The 23,851-nt window shown below is 38.8% G+C and overlaps 2 protein-coding genes across 5 annotated transcripts; one reads left to right on the top strand and one right to left on the bottom strand.

The window, feature by feature from the left end:
* Positions 1 to 701: 701 nt before the first annotated feature.
* MRPS22 (mitochondrial ribosomal protein S22) lies at positions 702 to 6,884 on the top strand. The gene is made up of 8 exons (XM_062582248.1): positions 702 to 754; positions 949 to 1,100; positions 1,865 to 2,029; positions 3,287 to 3,430; positions 3,894 to 3,977; positions 4,939 to 5,084; positions 6,305 to 6,413; positions 6,657 to 6,884. Exons 2-8 carry the CDS (start codon positions 1,005 to 1,007, stop codon positions 6,747 to 6,749), a joined length of 837 nt encoding a protein of 278 aa, XP_062438232.1. The 5' UTR covers positions 702 to 754; positions 949 to 1,004; the 3' UTR covers positions 6,750 to 6,884.
* COPB2 (COPI coat complex subunit beta 2) lies at positions 6,524 to 23,419 on the bottom strand. Of its 4 annotated transcripts, none has more exons than XM_062582244.1 (22): positions 23,330 to 23,419; positions 21,866 to 22,003; positions 21,669 to 21,755; positions 19,617 to 19,743; positions 17,837 to 17,985; positions 17,016 to 17,162; positions 15,602 to 15,701; positions 15,350 to 15,492; positions 14,942 to 15,141; positions 14,247 to 14,357; positions 13,908 to 13,996; positions 13,672 to 13,778; positions 13,247 to 13,390; positions 12,662 to 12,792; positions 12,135 to 12,342; positions 11,811 to 11,921; positions 10,779 to 10,993; positions 10,405 to 10,497; positions 10,143 to 10,323; positions 9,923 to 9,991; positions 8,104 to 8,217; positions 6,524 to 7,636 (listed from the first exon to the last, which is right to left on the bottom strand). In XM_062582244.1, the coding sequence occupies exons 1-22, from the start codon at positions 23,330 to 23,332 to the stop codon at positions 7,541 to 7,543; spliced, it is 2,763 nt and encodes a 920-aa protein (XP_062438228.1). In that variant the 5' UTR covers positions 23,333 to 23,419; the 3' UTR covers positions 6,524 to 7,540. The 4 variants fall into 4 exon arrangements, with proteins under 4 accessions (XP_062438228.1, XP_062438229.1, XP_062438230.1 ...); XM_062582245.1 differs by having other exon boundaries at positions 8,104 to 8,199; XM_062582246.1 differs by having other exon boundaries at positions 8,104 to 8,196.
* Between the last annotated feature and the right edge of the window lie 432 nt (positions 23,420 to 23,851).

Raw genomic sequence — 23,851 nt, 5'->3', positions numbered from 1 at the left:
TGAGAGCAGCTAGCAAAACTAAACTCTGTGTTTATACAATAGGTGAGTCATCGCACTAGTGAAATAACACACCAGTTTCAATTGTGTACTCCCTCCTCGCTGCCACTTGATCCAATCTGCCATATCTAATGGATACAAAATTTTACATTGGCTTTACGTTCAAATGTAGTTAGCTTATTTATTCTCCCTTCTTTACAAAAATACTTCAAAGCTCCTCACACAGCATGGAAAGCCGTGAAAAGACTAAGATCACCGTCGCCAAAGGGAGCGACTCCTTTACCGGTCAGTGGAAACGGAGGCGCTGAAGGGTGCCGCTCTCCCTAAGCGGCGTGAAAGCCGCTCACTTGCCGGCCCTCGGAAATCACCCCGAACAGCGGGCCGGGGGAGGACCTGCCACCTGACAGCAGGGCTGTCCCGTTCCGTTGCCATGAGCGGGAAGCCACCCGACGCTTTACACACGACAAGAACCTCCCCCGCTTCTCCTCCTCAGGCAGCCTGCGCGGAGGGCAGCGCCGCCCTTCGCCCCGCGCCCCTCAGAGCAGCCCTCGCCTCCGCCCCCGCGGCGTCTTAACGCGGCGCGCGGCGTGTTTCCGGCCCCGGGGGCGGGCGGGCCGCCGCGAGAGGCGGGCAGAGGCGCGCAAGATGGCGGCGCTGGCGGCGCGCGGGCGCGGCGCCGCGGCGGTGCCCTGGCGGCTGTGGCGCGCGGCGCCGGCGCTGTGGGGGCGGCGCGCGCGGGGCCGGGACGCGGCGGCCGGTAGGTGAGCGGCGCGCGGCGGGTCGCGCGCTGCCCGCGGCCGTTGCGGCCGTTACCCGGGGCGGCGTCGCTCCCTGAGGGCCGCAGAGTGAATGCGGAGGCCCCCTGCTCCCCCCCTTCCCCCCGCCCCGGTAGTGCCCGCGCCTACTCACGCTGATTTCCCGGTTAACTGCTCGCAACCCCCCTTTCAGCAGACGGGGATACCAAGCCCGCCTTTACCGATGAAGCAGTTCAGAATCTGCTCTACAAAATGACAGGGCTGAACTTGCAGAAGGTCTTCAGACCGGTTAAAACGGAGCTGAAACCGCCCAAGTACAAGCTAATGACAGAAGCTCAGCTAGAGGAGGTAGGCGGCTGTGTTTCCATTTAAAGTGTGTCTTAGTTTTACCAAAAAGCTTGCAGCAGCCCTTATTTATGCTTCCTGTAGTGCTGCAGTTGAAAACAATATAGATTCTTTGGTATCTTTCAGCTCATGTTGTAAATTAGTATTTCTTCACTTTAAAATAATGTGGGCGTTTTTTTCTGTTGACTTTATGGTATATGGGAGAAGATCGGATATAAGTTTTTTTTTTCTTTTTTTTAAGGACGGATTTCTTTCTTACCTGCTTTTCTTTCTGCCTCCTGTTGGTGTTACATGCATTTTTCAGATGTCTCAATATAGTCCTGAGAGTCCTTTGTCTGCCTTTTTTCTGTAGTTTGGCCATGCTCCAGGACCACAAAGGTGCCTTACTGAAGGCAGTTCTCCTGTGGACGCAATCATAGCTAGATATAAACTGGTGGTAGTGGTTTACTTTATGTTTTGGTGGAAATCTACTGTGGAGCATGGCTAAAATAAACTTGGCATTTTCAGTAATACATGTGGATTTCTTTCTTTCTTTCTTTCTTTTTTTTTAGTCCTCCTTCCAGCAATATGTCTGAGTTACAGTAATGGTGTGTATTGTTTTTACGTGATTTCTTTTTTCCATTTAGATCTTGAATTAGTGTCTTAAACTGCAGAAATAAAAGATTTATTTCCTTCTAAATTAAAATATTTGGCCTGAACTTGTATGTTAGTTTTCCAATAGATTTTTTTATTAATTGTAAAGTTAGTTAAACTACTATTATTTTTAGGCCACAAGAAAAGCTATTGAGGAAGCTAAAGAAAAACTAAGAATGCCTCCTGTTTTGAATGAACGAGAGCCAATTGATGATGTATTGGCAGAAGACAAAATCCTTGAAGGAACTGAAACTTCAAAATATGTGTTTACTGATTTAACTTACTCCATTCCACATCGTGTGAGTAACTTAGTATATAAATACATTTAAAGAACTTTTAATTTGTAATTATAAATTGAGCTTTGGATTTTAATAAAATATAACAATATGCAAAAAGTCTGAAGAGTTGTAAATTAAATCCTTAGTACAAGGCAATACAGAAACATATTTCAAAATATTCTAACAGATGATGATAAATTACATTCCAGTGCTCAGAAGCAGAGATTTTGGGGGTTCAGGGGGAAAGGGAGCTGTGTGATAGTTAATTATTTAAAAAGAGGTGCTTATGATTTGCTAAGCTGCTTAATGGGAATGCTGAGTTCATGCATACTTCCCTGGAAGCTGGTGAGGAATTGAATTGCTTAATGCTCTGCATAGACCAAAAGATGGCACTGGTTTAGAATTGCAAAGATACGGTGGAAAGTTGAGTGAGTGAATAATGAATTTTATGTGAAAGTTGCAAAGAAGAGTCCTCAAACAGCCTAATTTTCTTCTTCATCCCTATATCTCACAACTCATCTAGCTAATGTAATGGAACTTTTGCATTAAGTAGGAGTAAGAGGCCAGAAAGATTTTCAAGGCATCATTGCAATTTTAAGAAATCTGCGTGGTTCAAACATGCATAATATTGATGATCTTGGGAAATGAATTGCTAAGTCTTCCATCTGCTGAGAGCTCTCGCAAGAAACATGATATTTCTGCCTCAGTGTATTTGAAACTTCCTCATCCCAAAGAACTCTCACTGTCTGCAGCTCTAAATCAAGCATGCTTGTGAATGGACCCTAATATGTTGTGTGTGTTTTAGCTATTGTGTTTTGCAGTAATCTTTGCTGAAAGCATGGGTTTTGCATTTGCTGTTACTTGGTTATTGCTCCTGCCTCTGGAATAAGAATAAAAAAAGTACTTGCATTATGCTTGAATTTTTCATTTATTATGCATTATCAGATGAATAAAATCAGGACGGCAGCAATACTTGCTCCATTCTCTATTAGTTATGTTTTATCTCTAATTTTTGCGGAGCTGTAGTGTGCGTTTAGTGTAAGCACATGCACAGTTGTGTCTTTATGCTAAGATTAAGGTGCAAATGTGGAACTTACTTAGCAGAGACAAAGGGAGAAAAAAGGATTTAGCATATACTAACTGTCAGAAAGAAACCCTTACATTTAAAATGAGTTCAGGTATAGTAGGACTTTACCAACCAAGAGTCTTTCTTACATTGTCTCTGACTGTGAAGAGAAGACTGGAGGGGGTAATACTTGTTGCTTTTCTTACTTTCAGGAGCGTTTCATTGTAGTTAGAGAACCAAGTGGTGTATTACGCAAAGCATCCTGGGAAGAACGAGACAGAATGATACAGATATTCTTCCCAAAAGAAGGGCGCAGAGTCATTCCCCCGGTCATATTCAAGGATGAACACCTTGTGGTAAGGTTTTCTTGGTTTTGAAAACTGATTATTTGTATTTACTTAGCTGTGCTCTGACAGAGAAACCATGTTGTTTGAACAGAATAGTACCTCTTAATAAACCTATCTGCATGTTTTAAGCTGCTTGAGTTCTGTTTTGAACAGTTGCTTATCAGTATAATTTACTTCAGTAAAGTTCCAGGTAAACTGGACCAGATAATACTGTCATGCTATGAACCCTCATTTAACTGTTATGCATCGATGAAATTTTATGCTTAGTATGAGAACATGAACCAGTGTTTTAGGAACAAAAACTGAGAAGCACATTCATGTTATCAAGGCATTTACTGCGTTTTTGCTGCTTTGTCTTACGACTGAGTAGATGCTTCTTAAAAAACAGAAATGTTCAGGCTACTGTCTAGATTTTGAATAACTGGAATGGTGTAATACAGAATCTGTTACTGAATTTGAACTGTCATTTTAGACTGTGTTTCAGCAAGACCGTCATGAGGATATCCTTAACATGTGCATTGCACAGTTTGAGCCAGATTCACCTGACTATATCAGAGTGAGTTCATTTGCTTTTTCCTAATAACAGATCCAGTATTAGTGAAGAATTTAGGGTTTATTTTGTAAGCCTAAGTATTATCTGGGGGACTGCAGTTGTTCGGATGTGCTTTTTTCCTCCAGATAAATCCATGTGGATTCATGTGTCGTCTTTGTGATGAGCTTTTTGCATTCTTGTGGAGAAATAAAACAGGGTCCTGTTTAAGACATTATTTTCAAGAATATAAAAAGAACTGCATATGCATAAACTGGTATTTGTATAGATATTGTTAGTATCAAAACAAAATCAATGATAATGCTCATAATTGACCACAACAAGAGTTGTGTTACTTCAGTCATGTGAACAACTATATTAGGATTTGAAAGGACTGTATATGTAAGTGCAGACAAAGTGCATCTGAGAACATCATATACCAAATAAAGAAGCTAATATTTGCGCCAAAGGCTAGGTACAAAAGTATACCTACAGCTGAAATAAATAGTTAAATTTAGTAACTGTAGTTATTGGTGAATATGTTAAGCTACTGTTGCCTTTGAAATGTCCATCACTTGTATTTAGATTGTAATAATGTAAATCACTGGGAGCATAATTGCTCATGGGCAGTTTCTCAGATAGCTTTTTCCAACAAACATTTCTCTTTGCTCTAATTTTTCTTTCCTCTTAAAGAATAGATTATAAATTGAGAACAGTGAAATGAAGCTCCAGTGGTCATGCTCCCTCCCTCCTTAGACTGTCTATACATAGCTATTGTTTAGTTTCCTCTTACCAAGAATGGATTATCCCAGTGTTGCCAGAATTAGATTTGTAAAGTTTTGAGGCAGTGTGGTTCAGCCTTATTTCTACAGTTTAGGGAGACTGAAAATGAATTGGATTAATATCTAAAGGTAAGTGAGGATTTGAGGGGAGAAACCTTCAACAAGCTCTGGTTATGTTATTGAAATGGAAACCTTTCTGTGTATAGGTTCATCATCGGACATATGATGACATTGAGAAACATGCTAAATATGATCTGCTCCGTTCAACAAGACACTTTGGAGGAATGGTGTGGTATCTAGTAAACAGAAAGAAAACGGATGGCTTACTAATAGATATGCTCCACAGAGACTTGTACGTGTTGTTTGTCAGTTATTCATTATGGTTATCAAAACAACAAGTTCCATTGTTTGAGAAGAAAAATAGTATTTTTTGTAAGATGTGCAAGTCTTCACTTGAATGAAATTATTTGCTAGCTGTAATTCTTTGAGAGAGATTCAGAATGGAAGCACCAAATATAGGCGCATGAAACTAGGTTTCTGCAGAGATCAGCCTCTAGTTTGGGTTCCTGGAGTTTTTTTGTTTGTTTGTTTTGGTTTTGGGTTTTTCTTTTCCTGCCCTATAATTACTAGTGCACTCCTAGCTCTGGACGCCACTTATTTTAAAGCCTAACAGTATCATAGTACTGATCCCAATTTTAGCTTTTAAGATTCACATACTCTTGAAAACTGCTCTAAAACCAAGTATGCTTTTTTACTTGACTGTAGCTGGTAGATTAAACAATGGGAATTGATTATATAATTTTGTATTATTTTAAACCCAACATGGATTTCCATAAGAGAAATAAACATATTGAAAAGTCGGAGGCAAATATTTAATTGTTTGAAATTTCAGATGAATTAGGACAAATGTATAAAATTAGAACTCCAAGTTGCACTGATGTTGGCATTTATTTCCTACTGTTGAATTTGCGAACTTCTAACTGCCAATCAAATCTTACTTCTCATTCTGAGGATATGAAGAAATACAGGGAATCCAATTTTGGCTTGGGGATCGAATTGTTAAAGGGAAAATCCAAATACTTGGACAATTTAAGTTACTAGAGTTTGGAGTGTCTTCCCTAGACACACACCTACTTTGATTATATTTAGCTTTGTGAAAGCAAAACACAGTCCAGTTTAAATGCAGCTTAGGATAGGTGTCATAAGACTTCAATACTAGTTCTGTCAAATACGCTGATCACTGTAGTCAGTGCCAGAAAACTTTTTGGCATGTCTGTTCCACTGGTTATCATTGCATAATTCATTGTATTTTAAATAGATTACAGCTTCATTAGAAGTTAACAGTAGGTGAGGTTTAAAGTACAGCACACGTTAGTTTGTGTACCTTATTTCTGGTCCTCCTTGAGAACAGAATGCAATTGCAGTAGATTAGGGGGGTTCCCATGTAGATGTATTCTAGTGACTGCACAGTTCGTGAAAGCAGAGGCATTTGAAAGCCTCTTAGTATGCAAGCAAACTGTTTGAGAGTATTTACAGAAAGTAATTGTTATAAGTGACTCTTTCTCTGTTTAGGCTGGAAGATGCTACAAGTTTAATCACACTGTATCATATGCTTCATCCCGAATGTCAATCAGCAAAAGAAGCTAAAGGAGGAAAACTTCAGGGAGTGGACCTGATCAAGGTATGCTTTTCTACGTTAAGCCTAATGATGTATAGAAGGGAAAGTCCTCAAACAGTAAGAATCAGTTGATAGAACTGTCTTTCTTTAAAAAGCAGATATTCACATAGAAGTGGTTTGTATGTTTTTATTTTTCTACATCAAGTGACTGTTTCAGTTGTAGCAGGTGACACACCATCACTATGGTAATCTCATTGTGTAAGCATGCTGCTAACTATATTGATCTCTATCATACCTTGTTCATAGGTATTTGTGAAAACTGAATCACAGAAAGAAGGCTATATACAACTGGCCCTTCAGGCTTATCAAGAAGCAATGGCTACTTCTACAGCTTCGTGAAATATATTTTTAAGTCTTACACCTGTTTGTAAGCATTCTCTGTACAGGATTCTAAAACAAGAACTTGACAGTTGAGTGTTCTGGAAAAAATTGTACAAGAATAAAAAAATAACTTTTATTTTTTAAAATACTGTACATGAGCTTGCAGCTGTCTTCTTGCTTTATGGTTGTATCTTCAACCTCAATTGCTGTCCATGTTTCACTTAACTACTTGAAATAAGTAGAGATTTAGAGAGATTGATATAAGAAAGCGATAACTGAGCCTGATGATTGTTCTGTTACTTAGAACGGTAGCTAGCAGGGTGAAATGTTACTGTTTTAGGTTGTTAGCCAATACCAACAGGGCTATTGCTTGCTAACAGATGCAAGCCAAGCAGAACAGCTGAACAGTAATTAGACACATTAGTATGCATGCTTTGTTACACACTTAAGTCATTTTAAATGCTAACAGTTTGCTAACATGGTCACTCTTAACAGTATTTATAGTAGACACAGTTGATGAAGCTAGGTTAAATTATCTTAAATACTAGAATTAAGTCATTAAAACCACAATAATAATGTCTTTAAAAGGGTTTATTAGTTTCTTGATAAACAAAAATGTTTTTTGTATGCAAGTAAATAGACCTACATAATAAATTTCAACACAAACTGATTTTATTTATACAGTTGTTTTCCCTACATGTTATGTGGTCCACCTTCAGTTAAGAAAAAAAAAATCTAGTTGAAACACATTGTCCGCAACTTCATTGCTTTATTTGGAGTAAGTGATTTGGTCATCTAAAAAACTGAGTTCAGTCATCTAAGATCTCTTCATCCAGATTGATATCTGTGGTATCAATATCCTCAAGATCCAAGTTATCTAAGTCATCTTCCAAGTCAAGAAGGGTCTAGGAAAAGGAAAGACTATATATTACAGAGATGCTAGTGTGAGTATATATGTTAGCCAGTGCTTGTGATAACTGGAACTGTTCTGGATGTTGAACATACTTTGTAAAACACCAAGCTTAAACAGTCAACTAGAAGGTAAGTATTCAAAGAAGCTACCTTCTTGGTAAGAACTAGTATAAACCCACATCCCCCCAAGGCTTTCATAGTTAAGACTCCTTACCATCTACTGACAAACTGTTTTGTGACTCTGTCCTTTTTTCCTTCTCTAAGCTCACAAGGTTGTAGGAATTGGGCTGCATCCCTGTGTACAACAGGGAGGAATCCACGTGCAGTAACTGGGCTTAAGATGTCTGGTTGATATTAAGACAAAGTAATACTCTTCAGAAGCTTGGTTTAATCAAATTATTATAGTGTAAAAAGAATTCAGTGCTGTACTACAACATTTCTTCCCTTCATATTTAAGTACCTTCTGTTCTCTTGTTGAAAGTAGATCAGAGTTCTGTGAAACAAGTGACTTCATCACTTCTGGTTTAGAATATAGAACCGGTTCTTCAGCCTGCTTCTGATGAAAATGACATTCCTTAAATTCAAAAGAACTTAAATTCTTACCAAAGGCAAGTAAAGAGAGAGCAGACCCATATCCTCCCCCCCACCACCACCACAGTGGTTTTCTTTCAAAGCTTTACTGAGTAACTCTTGAGCCATGCTTCTACAGCTACTAAGAGTTCCAGACCTGCTTGCTCCACTGGGGTCCTCCCCCTCCCCTGCTTTTTCCTCCAATTATAGAAAGCAGTTCATGGTACTGATATAACACAGCTAACCTTTAATAAACATCAGTTAAGTTAAAAGACAGAAGTGCTGCGAGAAAACAAAGTGATTTTCACTGTCTTAAAACTGGAAGGAGATTAGGTTTTTCTGGATTTGTTTCAGAAAATTTAGCCAAGAAAAATCCTACTTTCTCCCCCACCCCCAAACAAGGCCAAAATATCAAAACAAGTACTGATCATCCCAAGTTTCTATTTTTACAGCCAAGTAAGAGATGACTTAAAGAAGTAGTATAGTCTCAGGAATAAGTCATGGAGGAGAACTGGCCCAATGTTTCTACGTAAATGTAAACTCTGCCCAAGGTAGTCTACAAACAACTGAAGGCAACACTAAACTGTTGTGGAAACTTGCCCTTCACTTGAAAGTGGCGACAGCTGAATCTCAATTTAGGACACTGCGATTTTAGGAAAAATTAATATTTAAGTAGAATTGCAGGTCAGAGGCTACACAAACTTGATTATATTCTTAACAAAAGTGATAGCCCTTAGCATAGTTCTCAGGCTTTGTGTTCTGTAACCATGATGGTTAATGTTCATCCTTCCTTCTTTACTGCTACACAAGTCTTATGCTAAGATAATTCATCAGTTAATGCTGTTACTGAAGCATTATTCTATCAGTCAGGTTTGTATTATTTTGTTTACATAACTATCTCCTCACTATAAAACTCTGTATATTAAACCTTAGTTGTAGAAGGAGGCTGCAGTTTGAGGACATCCTATGCAATCACGACCTAATGCTAAAGATACGCTTTAGCATTGGTGAACTTTAGATTCTAATGCCAGATAAATTCCAATTGAATGCAAATCCCCTTCAGCAAATGTGATTGAAGGAAACACAAACTTGCACGCACATTTGCTTTATCACACAAGAAGTGAAACATCGTAACAGAGGTGTCAAAGAGATCAGTTTGAGTTACTTAAAATGTTAAGTAAGAAGTATTTTCAAATAATGGAACAGGATTCCTAGTCAGTTAGTTACGGAATAGTCTTTCCTTAAATGCTCTTTCTAGCAAACAATACGAAGTGGTTTTAGTTGCTGTGATGTGCAACAGTTTCCAGGTTCCAGCTCCTGAACTTTTAGAATGTTGGAAACAGTTAACATATACAAACATTTTTCTAAGTAATTCATCCTGCAGAAGAATAATCGCAATAGTGGAAGTTGGTGATTAGTCGCATGCACTTTAATAGAGACTGCCTTCTATTCTAACAAAAGATGATCCAAGTTAAGTTACCACAAAACAGAAATAATTTCTTAGTCAATAAATTAGTAGTTATGAAAGCATATTAAGAGACGCCTGAGGCAGAAGAATGTGGAACTCAGTGGCAGTTCTCACAGTACATGCAATAAAGCCAACAGGAACAATAGTTTGTTCCTGGTGAAATATCATCCAGAGTAGATGTTATTGTACAATAGCGGAGTTGCTTCTTTCTTAAACTTCATTCATTAGTAGTAACACTGACCTGAGATACCATTACTCCAGAAGGCTCAAAACCTTTTGCTTCTTCAAGTAAATTTCTTTCTTCATTTGGCTAAAACCAAAAACAAATATTTACAGACTGTGCAAGTGATTTCGCAGACTCATTTAAAATCTGATTTTACATATCACCAAAGGCTTTTATTCTAGAGGGGAGAAAAAAATGAAAAAAACAAACCACGAACGAACTCCCACTGTTTACTTACGGTGACAAGGGGATATTCCCTGGCTGGCCGCAAGTCAGCAAGACTTTGTTTAACATACTCTTCAACAACAAAGGCTTCCTTTAACCCAGGGAAAAGATTCTCATATTCTGTAGGATCAGCAAGGGATTCAGCAGCTTTTTGATTGACTTTAGAAAGACTCTCCCGCCACAGTTTAACAACCCTGGAGATGCAAATAATATTCTGCTGTATACAGCTAGTTTGGCAATAATATTCTTAATGTGCATATGCTCTGAAGAGTTACCTTGAAACTTGGCTTGGCAAATATGTCCGTGCAAGAAAAGCAGCTTCTGGGAGACGCCCAGTTTTAATCAGCAGTTCCAAACATGAATCAAGCCTAAAAGATTTAAAAATGTGATTTTTAACTAGTATGTTTAACAAAGACAGGTTTTCCACTAGATTAGTTGTTTTCTCTATAACATTATTAAGGTATTTTCAGGTTTAAAAAGTAGTAGCCATCATAAAATAGAATGAGCCTTTCTGAAAAGGTATGTGCCAGTGTCTTTCTGCGTGAAATTCTAAGTTTTGGTATGTTGTAGTTAATTTGAAAAACCTGAGGTCTTTTGCATTTCAGAAAAGCAGAATAAAAACAACTGGAGTCTCTTGCTTGATACTTACTTTCCTTGTAGGAAGTAGCTCATAAATGCTACGTTGTTCTTGCCATCTTTTTCTGCTCCTTCAGCTAACTTATTCACCATGTTAGCATTTCCTGAAGCAGTAGCTAAGAGCAGCAGACCTCCATAGTCTTGTGCATGGTGGAGACATTCCTGGGCTAAGCCAAACTGGCATTTACTAATGGCAAGCTCAGCAAGTTGCTTCCATTTCTGTTCTGACTAATGGTACAAAGGGAGAAGGGAGGAAAAGGGAGGGGAAAAAAAATATGTTTGAACAGCATTTAAAGATTTTTAAAGATTTCAATAAGGAATGTAAGTTTACTTGTTCAGGTACCATATCCCATCATTAGATTTGACTTCCTTTTGAGACGTTACAGTTACTATAGGTTCAAAACACGCTGCAGTTTTAAACACAGATTACACAGCTGTACCATTATATAAAATAGGAGAGTCTTCCATTAGACAGGGAAGGAGAAGATAGAAATAAGGTTGGACAGTAAGACAACATTAATCTTTCTATAGAAAGTTCCAAAATTAACCTCCAGAAAATAAAAGCATTGTGCCTGAAAGTTATCATCCTACCAGTAACTTCACTATTTTACAACAGGAACAATAAGATCAATCCTCTGAACATGGTTATGGGCCATCGCCTCCCATCAGTCTTCTAGTGCATCAGAAGCAGTCTAAAGTTTGCTAAGGCTGGAATGAAGACCCAGAGGCCTCCATCCTGCCATTGCTATTTTTCCTCTCACTGATCAAAACTGGAGATTAAGGCAGGGTTGTTGGTTCAGTTTTATATTCTCCAGGAGTTCCTGTAGCTTTCTGAGCAGGTGTTCCTCCATTCCCCACTCCAGAGCTTAGATTCCTTTGAATTACAGGGGCAGAAAAACTTCACACAGGAATCTGCAGGTGTGTGTACAGTGTTCAGAGAGCTATTCTGCATCTCCACGTACCATTGCCCTCTCTTTGCACAAACACTGGGCCTCACAGATTCTAATACTTAGAATTAGCGTGAATCACCAAAAGTTATGTTTACCTCTGCTTCCACTGCAAGCTGATATGCAATTTTTAATTCTCCCAGTTGAAGAGCAAGTTCAAAACGATGTTCAGGATCTGTGGATACTGCAAGGGCTTGTTGTTTGAAGCCCTAAAATAAAAATCTGAAAGTAAAACTGTGGTCTATCACATCAAACAACATATTTGACAAAAATCCTCTGAACAAACATTGCAGTATTCTCAAATAAATACGGATTATTAGAATTTTAGTTTACAAATAATATGACTTTTCTGCTAACCTAATTCACTTAGAAATATAAACAAACTGATTAAGTTTCTGATGACTAAGAAACAGTTCTCTTGCCTGTTTTTCAAGAAAATGTGCAACTCTGGTTCTCTGTTCTTTTGGAATTGTGGGAAGAACTTTGTCAGCCATACCGAAATCTCTTCTCATCACAGCAGTTTGATATTCAAGCACTGAGACTAGCAAGGAGTAGCTAACAATGTTTAGCTCTTTATCACCCAAATAAAGTCGGTTGTCCTTAGGAATATACCCCAAAAGATACATTGTCCTGAAACAAAACAAAGCATATTAGTCTTGGATAAATCCACTACCAAATAGTCCTTACCAAACAAAAAAAAAAACAAAAAAAAAAAAAAAAAAAAAAAAAGTCCTCATAACAGCAACAACATTCACCAGACAAATTCTAGTTCTACTGTGCATACTTTCATGTAAGTTATTCCCCGCAGAATTACATTAACTGCCTCAGAACATACATTAGCACTATGTGGTGAGAAAAAAGTAAGGCAGGGCAAAGAGGTAGCAAGGTTTACCTTGTCTTATTTGAAAAACTATTTAAACACTTGCTTACAACAAAAGCAGCAACTTACCTGTCTAAATGGGCAATAGTGACAATTTCTCCTCCAACGTAGTAATTGAGTCTGTTCACAGAACTGGTGTAAATAAAGCAGTCGCCTACCCACAAGCCTGTTTTCACAATCTCTTGAATCTCACCAAGAACCTGCAAAATTAAGTTTATTTTTAATTAGATATATAAAAGGTATGTTTTCTGCTACAGTAAGATAGCAGTTACACTTCAACAGATAACTCAAACTTCAATCATATTAAAAAACTTGAAAATTGCAGAAAAAGTTTAAGCTATGTGAACATACTACCGATTTTTTTTTAAAAAAACAACCACTGTAACCTATAAGAATAGTAAACAAAAGTCTGAAGAGAAATCTAGGCATCAAGATTGCTTAGGCTGCATTTCAAACAAAGGCACTCTTTCAAGGGAGAGTCTTCAGCCCAGCAAATAACATGGTAAACAGTATTCTTCAGGCAAACATATACTGTGTTGTACTCTATTTTGGAAACAGAAGTATAACAGTACTATGTTACGGACTACTTTGTTATGCTTTGGAAAGACTTGCTTCAAAAATCTCTAATCCTTGTCATTTAGAAATAGAATTTACCTCAAAAGCATCTTCAATTCCATCTTCAGTGACTCCTTCATGTGTTTCTTGGGCTGCTGCAACTTTTTCTGATAGGTATTTCAGAATGAAGAATGACTCTTCTGTAGCAATGCAGACAAGCTCACCCGAGTCAGACCAGAAAATCTGTATCATCAGAATCGATAATGTCACTGTTTAACAGACTCCAGGTTAAGAAAGGAGAATATACAACTTAATGGTAAGAAGTACCAACTCTCACAGCAGCTTTAGCAACTAAAAAGCCAATGTACATGTAAGATACTTCCCTCTGCTACGAGAATGAAATAAACTTAAGAAGTTACTGCTTTACAGTTGTCAGCTTGGTTTCATTCAAGAAAATCAGCAGTTTAGTCAAAACTCAATAGAGTCAGGCACATAAATGTATTCAGTTCCATCTTGACACTCACGTGTTTGGGCTGAATTTCAATTCTGCGTATCAATTCTGTGTTTTCCCAATCGTAGAAAGCCAAACCATTAACAGATCTGACACCCAACAGGAAGCCTCCATAGATGCCTGTAAGAAAATAAAGGTAGAATAAACTGGCTTTGTGAGAAAGAAAACAAAAAAAAAACCCCAACCAAACAAAAACTCACACAAACACAACCAAGAACCAACACGTGTATTCTAAAAGCAAATACTCACCTTCTGCTCCAAAGTCTGGTTTGAATGACTTCTTCTCTTTGAAATTTTTAAATATCTTTACTACACTGTTGCTCTCCCTGATTGCATATCTAAATAGAGATTACATTGTGAAAAATGTTATTTGGCTGTTAAAGTAGTAAATTACTAAAATAATAAGCTGATACAAAACACCTTCAAAAATTATCAGAGTGCCACAAACTGAAGAGTTTTACGTAGTGCAGTTATGAAAAGTATATTATCCAAACAAGTTCTAGTCTTCAAGCCAGTTTAAGTTTATACAGTGTGAAAACCAGCAGCAGCAAGTTTAAGATAATACAAAGCAAAATTTACTATACTTACTCAGAAGAATCATGTGCCCATACAAACTCCTGTGCAGAACCAAAACTCTTGTTTCTCAAAGCCATAGCTGTGTAAATGATGTATTCACCATCGCCACACACTACTACAAACCTAGACCAAGAGAAAAAAGTCAGAAGTTCAGTTGGACAGGCATGATCAAGTAGATAGACAATCTGAAAAGCTAGGAGAGGCCCTAGCCCCGTATGATCGCTGCAAATGCAAACAAAATACTTTCATACAACTTGTGACTTGATATTTTATACTTCATATTACTACCTACTTGCTATCCCCTCCTCCTCCTGGTCTCTACTCAGCTACTCTTATAACTTGTATCCTTTTACCTTTCTTTTATCCTTTCTTTCAGTTCAGCTCATCTGATCACAGAGAAACACAAACTCAAGAGAAGTGATACAATAATGTGGTTTACTGCTATTAGCTTATACATTTTACTTTTACTTTACTTCTTCCTCTATCTAGGGTCCAGCTTGCCTGTTTAAGCTGCAATCTCTTACAGGTGAGGGCAATCTACTACTCTGATTTTACAGTGCCTAGCTTTAAGGCTACCCATTTGCCACTGGCTCTCAGCCACTCCTAGGGCACATGCAAATGGTTGATTTTTAATTCAAGATTTTTTCTATTTAAAAGAAAAGAAAAATCAGAAATACATTTAAGTACTTTGTTCTAAAATCTATTACCGTCCATTAGGGTTGTGCTGAATTGTCTGTGGATAGATTTCACAGCTCCCCATATCCTTTACAGCCAGTGGCAATCTTTCTCCATCCTTAATTTCAGCATCTCCCATAGCTTTCAAGTTAGCCTGCTGGACTTCTGAATGCTTAGCCCAAATAATTTTTCCATTTGAATCCATGGACATGGCTGGTTCTTCACGACCAAGCTAGGAAGTACAGCATAAATATTTATGAGATGGAGAAAATACATCCTTCATTAATATTCTTTGCAGTTCGACATATCTAGTGAAATACCCTGCCTCCAGCTAAAAATGACAAAACAACTAAAATTAGCTGCTGTGTAAATAGCACAGCAATATTATACTACAGTAATAAGCCATCATTTCCCATGTTTTTCAAATCAGTAATCAGTACCTTAACAATAATGCTGCCTTCATCATATCCCAATGCCACATTATTGGATCCTCTTAAACTGGCCACACACCACACTCTCTCCATGCCATAGTTGAGGGTACTTTCAAGGCGGTATGTGCTTGAATGCCAAATGCGCACAGTTCCTAGAAGAAATAAATAAATGCCTTTTATCTTCTCTGCTGCCATACCACAACAGTATTTTTCCCATAAATATTTCCCCTATCCTCTAATTGCCAGAAAATATAAAATTACCATCTTCTGAGCCTGTGATTATGATAGGCAGTTCAGGGTGGAAGCTGACACATGACACATTCTGAGCATGTCCCTCCAGTGTTTGTACACATGTTTTATTCTGCAAAAGTCAGAACGTTACACAGATAACACACTGTTACAGTTTTACCTTCATTTCTTAAGAAATAACCCAAATACTACTTTCAAATCCATTTGTTTAGACCTCTTCCAATAACAGTTATTTCCATGTAGCTAAAGCAACAGTATTAAACATATACTAGAAAACTAAGATCGTATTGAGTTAATTTCTCCTCCCCTGAGGGAAATACTCAAGTTATTTCCTTTGACACAGTTGCTCCTGTTTTCAGAGGGGCTTCTGCCTACAAAATATGCTTTCTTAGAGTAGAGATCAACAGCAGATCAAAGCAAGATAAAAAGCACAGTTCGCGTCAGAATCAAAGCAAAAATGTGTCTGAATCTAATTACTAATGAAAAGAGATCTAATATCTTTGTTCTTTAAGGGTGCCTATTCAAAGAGTTGTGAAAGAAGTGTTCTCTGTTTGAGACAGCCAAGAGTAGACTACAGAATTCATGTATACAACTGCATGTGGTGGCAATATTTTAAGCAGACAGTTATAACAGGCATTACTGCAGACCATACATAAATTAATAGCACTAACAAACCTTTAAGTTCAAATTTACTCTAAAGTACCATGCTTTAACAACCTGGAAGCACCACCTCCTTCAGTCAAGTTTATCTTGCCTTTCTGGCCACTCCTGCACTTGTACACACAAACACAAACACACACACACACACACAAACTTACAAACTCCAGGTTCCAGCAATAATCCTTCAATCTCTGTTTTCTGCCAGAGCATTCAAATGCACTAACGCAATGACTGCTTCCCTCCCTCCGTGACCCCTACAAACTGCCAATTACAAGAAGTGTGTGTGCATGTCTGTGTACATGCATATAGCAGGAAAAAAAAGAAGGGGAATAAATAAAAACTAAAGACTAAGACTGAGAAGTAAAAAAGAAAAAAAAAGGAAAGAGAAGATAAAACAACAACAGTATTTGTCTGAATGTAGAGGAGTACCTTAATCCACAAGAAAAGCAGTCCAAAAGGAAAAGGCAGAAATTACAGCATTACAAGAAGGAAAAGTAATGCTAATAAAAGTAATGTTATCACAAATTTAGTTTAACTAACCTCAGAGCTAATTTGCACATTTCACAGCAGGTTTTCTTGAGAGTTAACAGAATACTCCCCTTGCCCCCAAGAAAACACATCACGAAAGACTGCCCCTACTTCCTTCTTTACAAGGAAGGAAATCTGCTGGTGCTTTCATGTCCTTTCCCTCTCTTCCTATGTCTTTACTAATGATTTCACTAAGTCAAAGTCTGTCCAGGAGTTTATGAAGAGCTAAACACGATACCTGGTAGTCCCAGATCTTAACCAAACGGTCGTCTGCACCTGAAATGAGGTATGGCTTGTCACCTCCACTGTAATAGTCAATGCAGTTTACACCTTTTTCATGGCCTTCCAAAGTAAAGTTGGGGGAAGAAGAGCCAAGCTGCCACACCTTCCAGGAATAAATAAATCAATCAATCATACATAATTATTGGTCTTTTTCACCCAGGTCAACTTTGCCAAACATTAGTGTCCTAATATATGTTTACAATTCCTAAAGTGCAGAAAATGTTTTAGCTAAAAAGCTTTATCAACTGTTTATCAAACTACAAATCCCTAAAAACAAAAATAAAAACACGTCAAGTTGCATACACTGGGCTCCCAACTCAAAGCAATGAAATTCTTTCCTTCAATGTTTTCATTTAGGCTATTAAATCATGTAAGATGCTGTTTGTAGGTAAAAGCATCTTTTTTTATTGGATCTAAGAGCTGAAAGAAGCATTCAACCTTTTGCACATATAAGGATTTCCCCTTCCCTCCCCTCCTAATATTACCATTACCTCTCCTCCAATATTTCTGTGTACTCTAGAACTGTAGTGTTTAATAAAGCTTTGAGAATCACATTTCTAATAACAAGATTATCTATCACCTCTGAAAAGTTATTAACTTACTCGATACATGCATAATTCTTAAACTGTAACTTGACCCATGTACAGATCCTTGTACAATAAACATTCTATTACTGCATCTGTTTAAGAATTTTTGCCCACTCTCTACCTGATATTAGTGGCTTATGTACTCTGTCTGATAATTAATGAACTGTCTTTTTTAAAATAGTTTCTCTACCTTGATCGTCCTGTCCAAAGAGGCACTGGCAAACTGATTATTGTCTTTTGGGTTTATGACAATCTGCATGACATAATGGGTGTGTCCTTCAAACACTTGAGAACATGACCATTTCTTATCCCAGTCCCAGAGCTTAATGAGCATGTCATCTGAAAAAAAAAAAAAAAAAAAAAAAAGCTTGTGTTAGTTTAATATGTTCTAATATCCACATTCTTAAATTACATAATTCTTTGTAACTTCTAGTTCAAAGCTCATCCATCTCACCTCCTTAAAAGGAGGTACTGCTAATATGCAACATATTTTTTATCTGTACGACCACTGGTCCTTGCAGAAGGACCATAAACAATACTAAATTCTCTTAAAGATTCTCCAGTAAAACAGTCATAAAAATCAGGAAATAAATTAGTCTGCCTAGCACAGCTAAACATACCCTTTCTTTTCAAATAATTCACCTGCTTTAAATAGAGATTAATAATTGATATTAAGGTACTGAATTATTGATCTTAAAATATTGGTCAGATATTATGGAACTGGACCCTCTGCTTTTTTCTGCAGCATCTGCTCTAGTGAACACTGAGGAATAGGAAGCAGTGACACACGTTGGCTTTCTAGTATCTTTAGTTCGGGCATAAACTCATTTGCTTCAACAGAAAAATACAGAGAAGCATCATAATTACTCCTGACACAAGAGGCTCTGTGCATTCTTGCAGAGCTGTGACCACATTATTAAAGCCTCCGGAAGTGAAAAGGAGTGAGGAGCACAATGCTGAAACTCCTGGACAAGATCTGCTGGAATATAGGGTCTTCCATTTCTTGGGTAACATAAATTAGCTCGACTAACAAAGAACTGAGCAGTATCTTTGAAAAAAAAGTTGAAAATTATCTGTCCCTCCAATTCAGATTTCCAGATGAAAACATACTCCAAAACATTGTAAATTCTTCCAAAATGTTTTTAACCAAGAATATGCCAGGTCAGACACTGAACTCTAAAAAAGAGAAACAGTCACTCTTACTCCTTAGAATACACACACGGCGCCACTAAGGTACAAACACGATTAAGATGCAAAATATCTCTAAATGCTGAAAATTCAAACAATCACTGGAATCCCAATGATGATTATTAATTATCCATGACAACTAGACTTTTGTTTCACTCATTTCTTTTGTGTAAGCTAGTGTGGGTTTTTTTAAGTAATTATTAGATTTTTCATAAAAGCAGAGCCTTAAAGAGCACACTGATTTAATTCATCTCTCTCTATGTAGAAAATACAGAGCTTATGGATGTATCTGGTACTTTCAGAAGGCAGCTTTGATATGTCTCTCTGTTCCTTCCTCACAACAATCAGCTGTTCAGCTGAGCAGCATTCTTTTGTCTTCACATGCTCTTCTCAAAGTCAAGTACAATGAGAACTACAAGTCTTCGTCTTTTTTGCTTTTTTGGGCATGCGCGCATGTTGGTGTGACAAACTGCCAAACAGTTTGTCACAGTTAATTAGCATGTATTTCATTTGGCAAATACTGAACAACAAGACTTTTAGGTCTTCTCTAATAAGAGCCTCAGCTACTATATTTTCAATCATGAGTACAGCTGATATTCCATTAAAAAAATGAATAGATCTGGCAAAGAAATAACATGAGATGACAACTGATAGGTTGACTACTTGCTCATGGATTCCTGTTTCAGCAGAAACAGTAAGACATGCAATCTCTCACTAGATAGAAAATGGAAGCCTAAGAATAGCTGTTTTCCAAATGTCAAAATATACCAAAGAATTCTTACCACTGCTTGTCAGTATAAAAGGCTGTGTAGGATGTACGGCAATGCAACGAATATAATCTGAATGTGCTTCAAACATATGAACTCTTTCCAAGGTGTTGTAATTGAAAACTCTAATTTGCATGTCATCCTAAGAAAGAGATGAAAAGCAACCATTAAAACAGGACTTCATCTAATACACCTAATGATCAACACAAGGTAATTAGAAGAAATACACTATCATTAAAGATTTTCTAACAAAAACATCTTTAAGAAAACTTATTCAAAATCCCATTTCAGCATATTTATAAAACAGAGAATTTCAACTAAAATTTCTTTTTTAATAGATGCATTTAAAATGGTCTTTTGAGTTAAAAGATCAAAAACGCTCTGAAAGTTACTAACACATTGTAGGAAAACAAAGAGCAATGTTCTCCAATATCAAACAACAGCATTAGTGTTGTGGAGCCAACATGAAAGAAAACTTAGGACTAAAACAACTGAAAATGTGCTTTCAACTTTTTTTTTTAATTCAGTTTTTGAAAAATGATATCCTGATTTCAGATATGGTATTCTCTCAAAAGAGATTTCCAACCTTCTTTAAAACTAAATTTATTAGAAATATCTGACAAGGAAAAAACACGAGTAAAACTCTAAATAGTACTCATGGTATATAAGGCCAGAGTAAGTTCGGATAAATTCTATCCTGAACGTTTTATCTAACACTTTGTCTTTTTCTCTTTCATACAAATTCCTGCTACGTGGTAACAACTCCAAAAAACATCCTTCAGAATAACAGAAAGACACGTAATCCTTGAGATCAGCCTATCAGTGTAACGAGTATAGCACAAAGAATAAGCAATGACTAATGTCACATTTTCAAAGTGATGATGCCCTGGTCCTGCTGCTGAAAGCAGCTGTCTTGCCCTTTCCTTACTACTTTTTGCCACTGCATCACAGGCTCTCTTGGGAAAGCAAAGACTGACATAGCTGCTCAGTAAACCAGTTACTTGAAGAACTGATCTGGGTGAAATTAAGCTAGCAAAAATAAAAATGGAGATATTAACATGGATAATGAAGATATTAACTTAGATCAGTTCCTAACCCAGTTCCCACACAGCTGTTTGAACTCTTGTGCTGGCAGAGAAGCAACAGCATGAAACTCCTTGAGCAACAGCACTGGCTTGTGCTCACTTGAAGCAACTGTGACATGGCTGCATAACATGATGCAACAAGAAGAAAATGTTTATTCTGTGTATATGGCAGAAGACTAGAATTAAAAAAAAATAGAGTTAAAAGTTATAGGCATTACTTCAATTTAAATAAAAAAATTAGAGTAAGCTTCGACTTTTCAACCAACTGTGTCTATATACTCATGCTTTCCACGTCTAACTGTTCAACAACCACTTTTTAGGCTGATTCAAGAACAAATTGGAGAGGCCTTCACACCCCCAAACTGCAGTTACTGCTTAAGATTCTGTTTATGTTTTAGTTAAGACGTATTTCCTGTTTCAATTTGTCGTAATGATAATATGGAATAAACATCAACCAGTTATTCTATCACAAAAGATGTATTACCAAGCTTAGAATACGACTGTTCAGCTTAAAGTAGCAGCCTAACTGAAAAAAAGCAGAGAATTTTTCTAGAAGTTAAAAAAAATTCTCTTAAAAATTTAATTTTTAAGATGAAAAAAAACATTTACAAAAGTAGAAAGCAACTTTTAAGCCATTTTATCTTGGATGATCCCGAGTTTCAGCTTAGTTAACAGCAGTACTATTAACATTTAGTCAAAATTGAGTGCCAAATTTTGGGTGCCAGTTGACAGCAAAAGTTGAATCCAGACTTATCTTGCACCAGATCTAGAACCAGCCACATTATTATGCTTGCTTTAGAAAGGGAAATGTAATTTTTAAAGCTAATAAAGGATAAAATCTCTGGATAATCATAATGAAGTATTTCTTTCTCCTCTAAAAAGTCATATCAAATCATATTACTTGGTATTTGCAAAGGAATGCCATGAAAAAAAAAATCACAGAAAGTGGTATTGCATGTAGAACAAGAAGACATCAGCTTACAGCTCCTGTAACAACCCAGTTTTTTCTTGCCACAAATTTGGCAGCTCTCACTGGCAGGTCACACACTTCAAAGGTCTTCACCAGAGTCTAAGAAAAAAAGTCATATCAATTAGTTGTAGTAATTTAAGATACTTCTCTATCTAACATCAGAAAGTGTATTTCATATACAATAGAGGCAAAAAAAAAAAAAAAATCACCTGTGTTTCATGATTCCAAACACAGACACTGCCATTGTAAAGGCTAGCCAACATCCATGGTTCTGTGGGATGCAAGTCTACACTCTTCACTCGGTCAGATCGAGCTGTTAGTTTTCGCTTGATATCAAGTCGGAGAGGCTAAAAATGAAAAAAGTTCACAAAACTAAGTTATTCAACATAAAACTGGCATAAAAACATCATGGAAGGAAGGAAAGCTCAAGTTAAACCTTAAAATAACTGGAGTCAAATTTGCTTTTCACACAAAAGGCTACTTATCCCTTCCACTGGCCTGCTTTTTTTTTTTTTTTTTCTTTTTTTTTGTAGGACTTCCTGAAACAACACATCTCTGCCAATACCAATGGGTCTCTTTAATTTACTTCTGTGAAACCTGAAGTGTTTTCCTACTGTAAATAGTATCTACAGCACAGGCAAAGAAAAGAGGCACTGCACAGCTCCTTACAAAACTCCCTAATGTCCCTGAACAACTAAATCAGCAGTAAGAGAACTTGCTTCTAATGCAAATATTAAAGAGCAGGTCTTCCTTCTATTTCACTTGAAAATAGAAGTAGTTATCACAACTGAAATAACCAATAACATAACAACATTTGCCCGTTACCGATTTGTTTGCAGTCACTAACTTATTCTATTCTACCAAGTTCTCAAATGTAAACTATGCAGTAAAAACTGGTAGGAGGAAAATATTTGAGTCTTTCTATTATAATGCAGGCTTTGATTTTCCACTTTTACTACAGGCAGCCTAATGCTAAAGTACCTACAATTCAAAAGACATGAAGTATAGCAAAGTGATTTTCTGAAGCATTTGAGGCATTAAAAGTCTTGGTCAGACACTCAAAAACTACTGAGCTTCCTTAAAGTTCATTAGCTCAAAAAGAAGCCTAAGATTTTTCAAGGGTGAGGCCAGACACTGTTGAGCAGCACCTTATCTCAGAACTGGGTGGGTAACCTCAGATCCTTGAGCGCTGTACGTGCCTAGCACTGAGCAGCGGAACAAAACCAACAAAATCTGCGGTTACGTCTGTCAGTACACGGAGAAAGACACACCGCGCTGTCACGCAGCACGCGCAACTTACGGAGGTGACACCTGGTGAGAGGGAACGGACCTGTGCTCCGCGCTACGCGCTGCAAAGCGGCCAAGAGAGAGCGGCCAAGAGAGAGCACCCGCGACGCCGCACCGGACCCTCGCCCGAGCCTGCGCGGCGGCGGCCGGGCCCCTGCACCGCTCTGACGCCCGCAGCGGCGCCCCGGGGCTCTCCGACGCCCCGCGAGCCCGAGCGCCCCGCGCAGCGGCCGGCCCGCGGAGGCCCGCCGGCAGCGCCGCCTCCCGCCGCCGCGCCGACAGCGAGGCCCGGCGTGTAACTGCGGCCCCCGGCCCGGCCCGGCCCGGCCCGGCCCGGCCCGGCCCGCCGCCGCCGCCGCCGCCGCCGCCGCCGCCGCCGCGCTCACCATCGCCGCGAGCGGCCCCGCGGCAGCGCCCAGCTGTCGCCCTGCTCCAACCCGCCGCCGCCGCCGCCGCCGACCGACGTGGAGCTTCCGCCCGCCGCTCTCGCGAGAGGAGCGGGGCGGCGCGAGAGCTCGGGCCTCGCGACAGCGCCGCACAACACGCCGCCACGGCGGGCACCGGGGCATGCTGGGACATGTAGTCGGGTCCCCCCGCCGCCGGCTGCTGACGCGGGGCATGCTGGGAGCTGCCTTCGGCGGGCGCTTGAGCGCGCGCGCCGTCGCCTCAGGGCGGCAGTAACGGCCGCAACGGCCGCGGAGGCGTTTGCGCGGCGCTGCTGCGGGGGCCTCCGCCGTCCCCAGGGACAACCCCTTGCGCGACCTTGCGCCCCTCGGTCAGAGACGGTGGTGGAAAGCCGGTGTGCTTTGTCCAGGTGTGAGTGACCCAGGGAGGAGAAGCATCCTTCGGTCACCTCTGCCGGCTTGGTGTGGTCTCTCCAGGCACTTAATGGTGGCGTTGGCCAGGTC

This window comes from Rhea pennata, chromosome 9 (assembly GCF_028389875.1).
Source record: "Rhea pennata isolate bPtePen1 chromosome 9, bPtePen1.pri, whole genome shotgun sequence".
Taxonomy (NCBI): Eukaryota; Metazoa; Chordata; class Aves; order Rheiformes; family Rheidae; genus Rhea; species Rhea pennata.
This window is presented reverse-complemented; position numbering and strand designations above follow the sequence as displayed.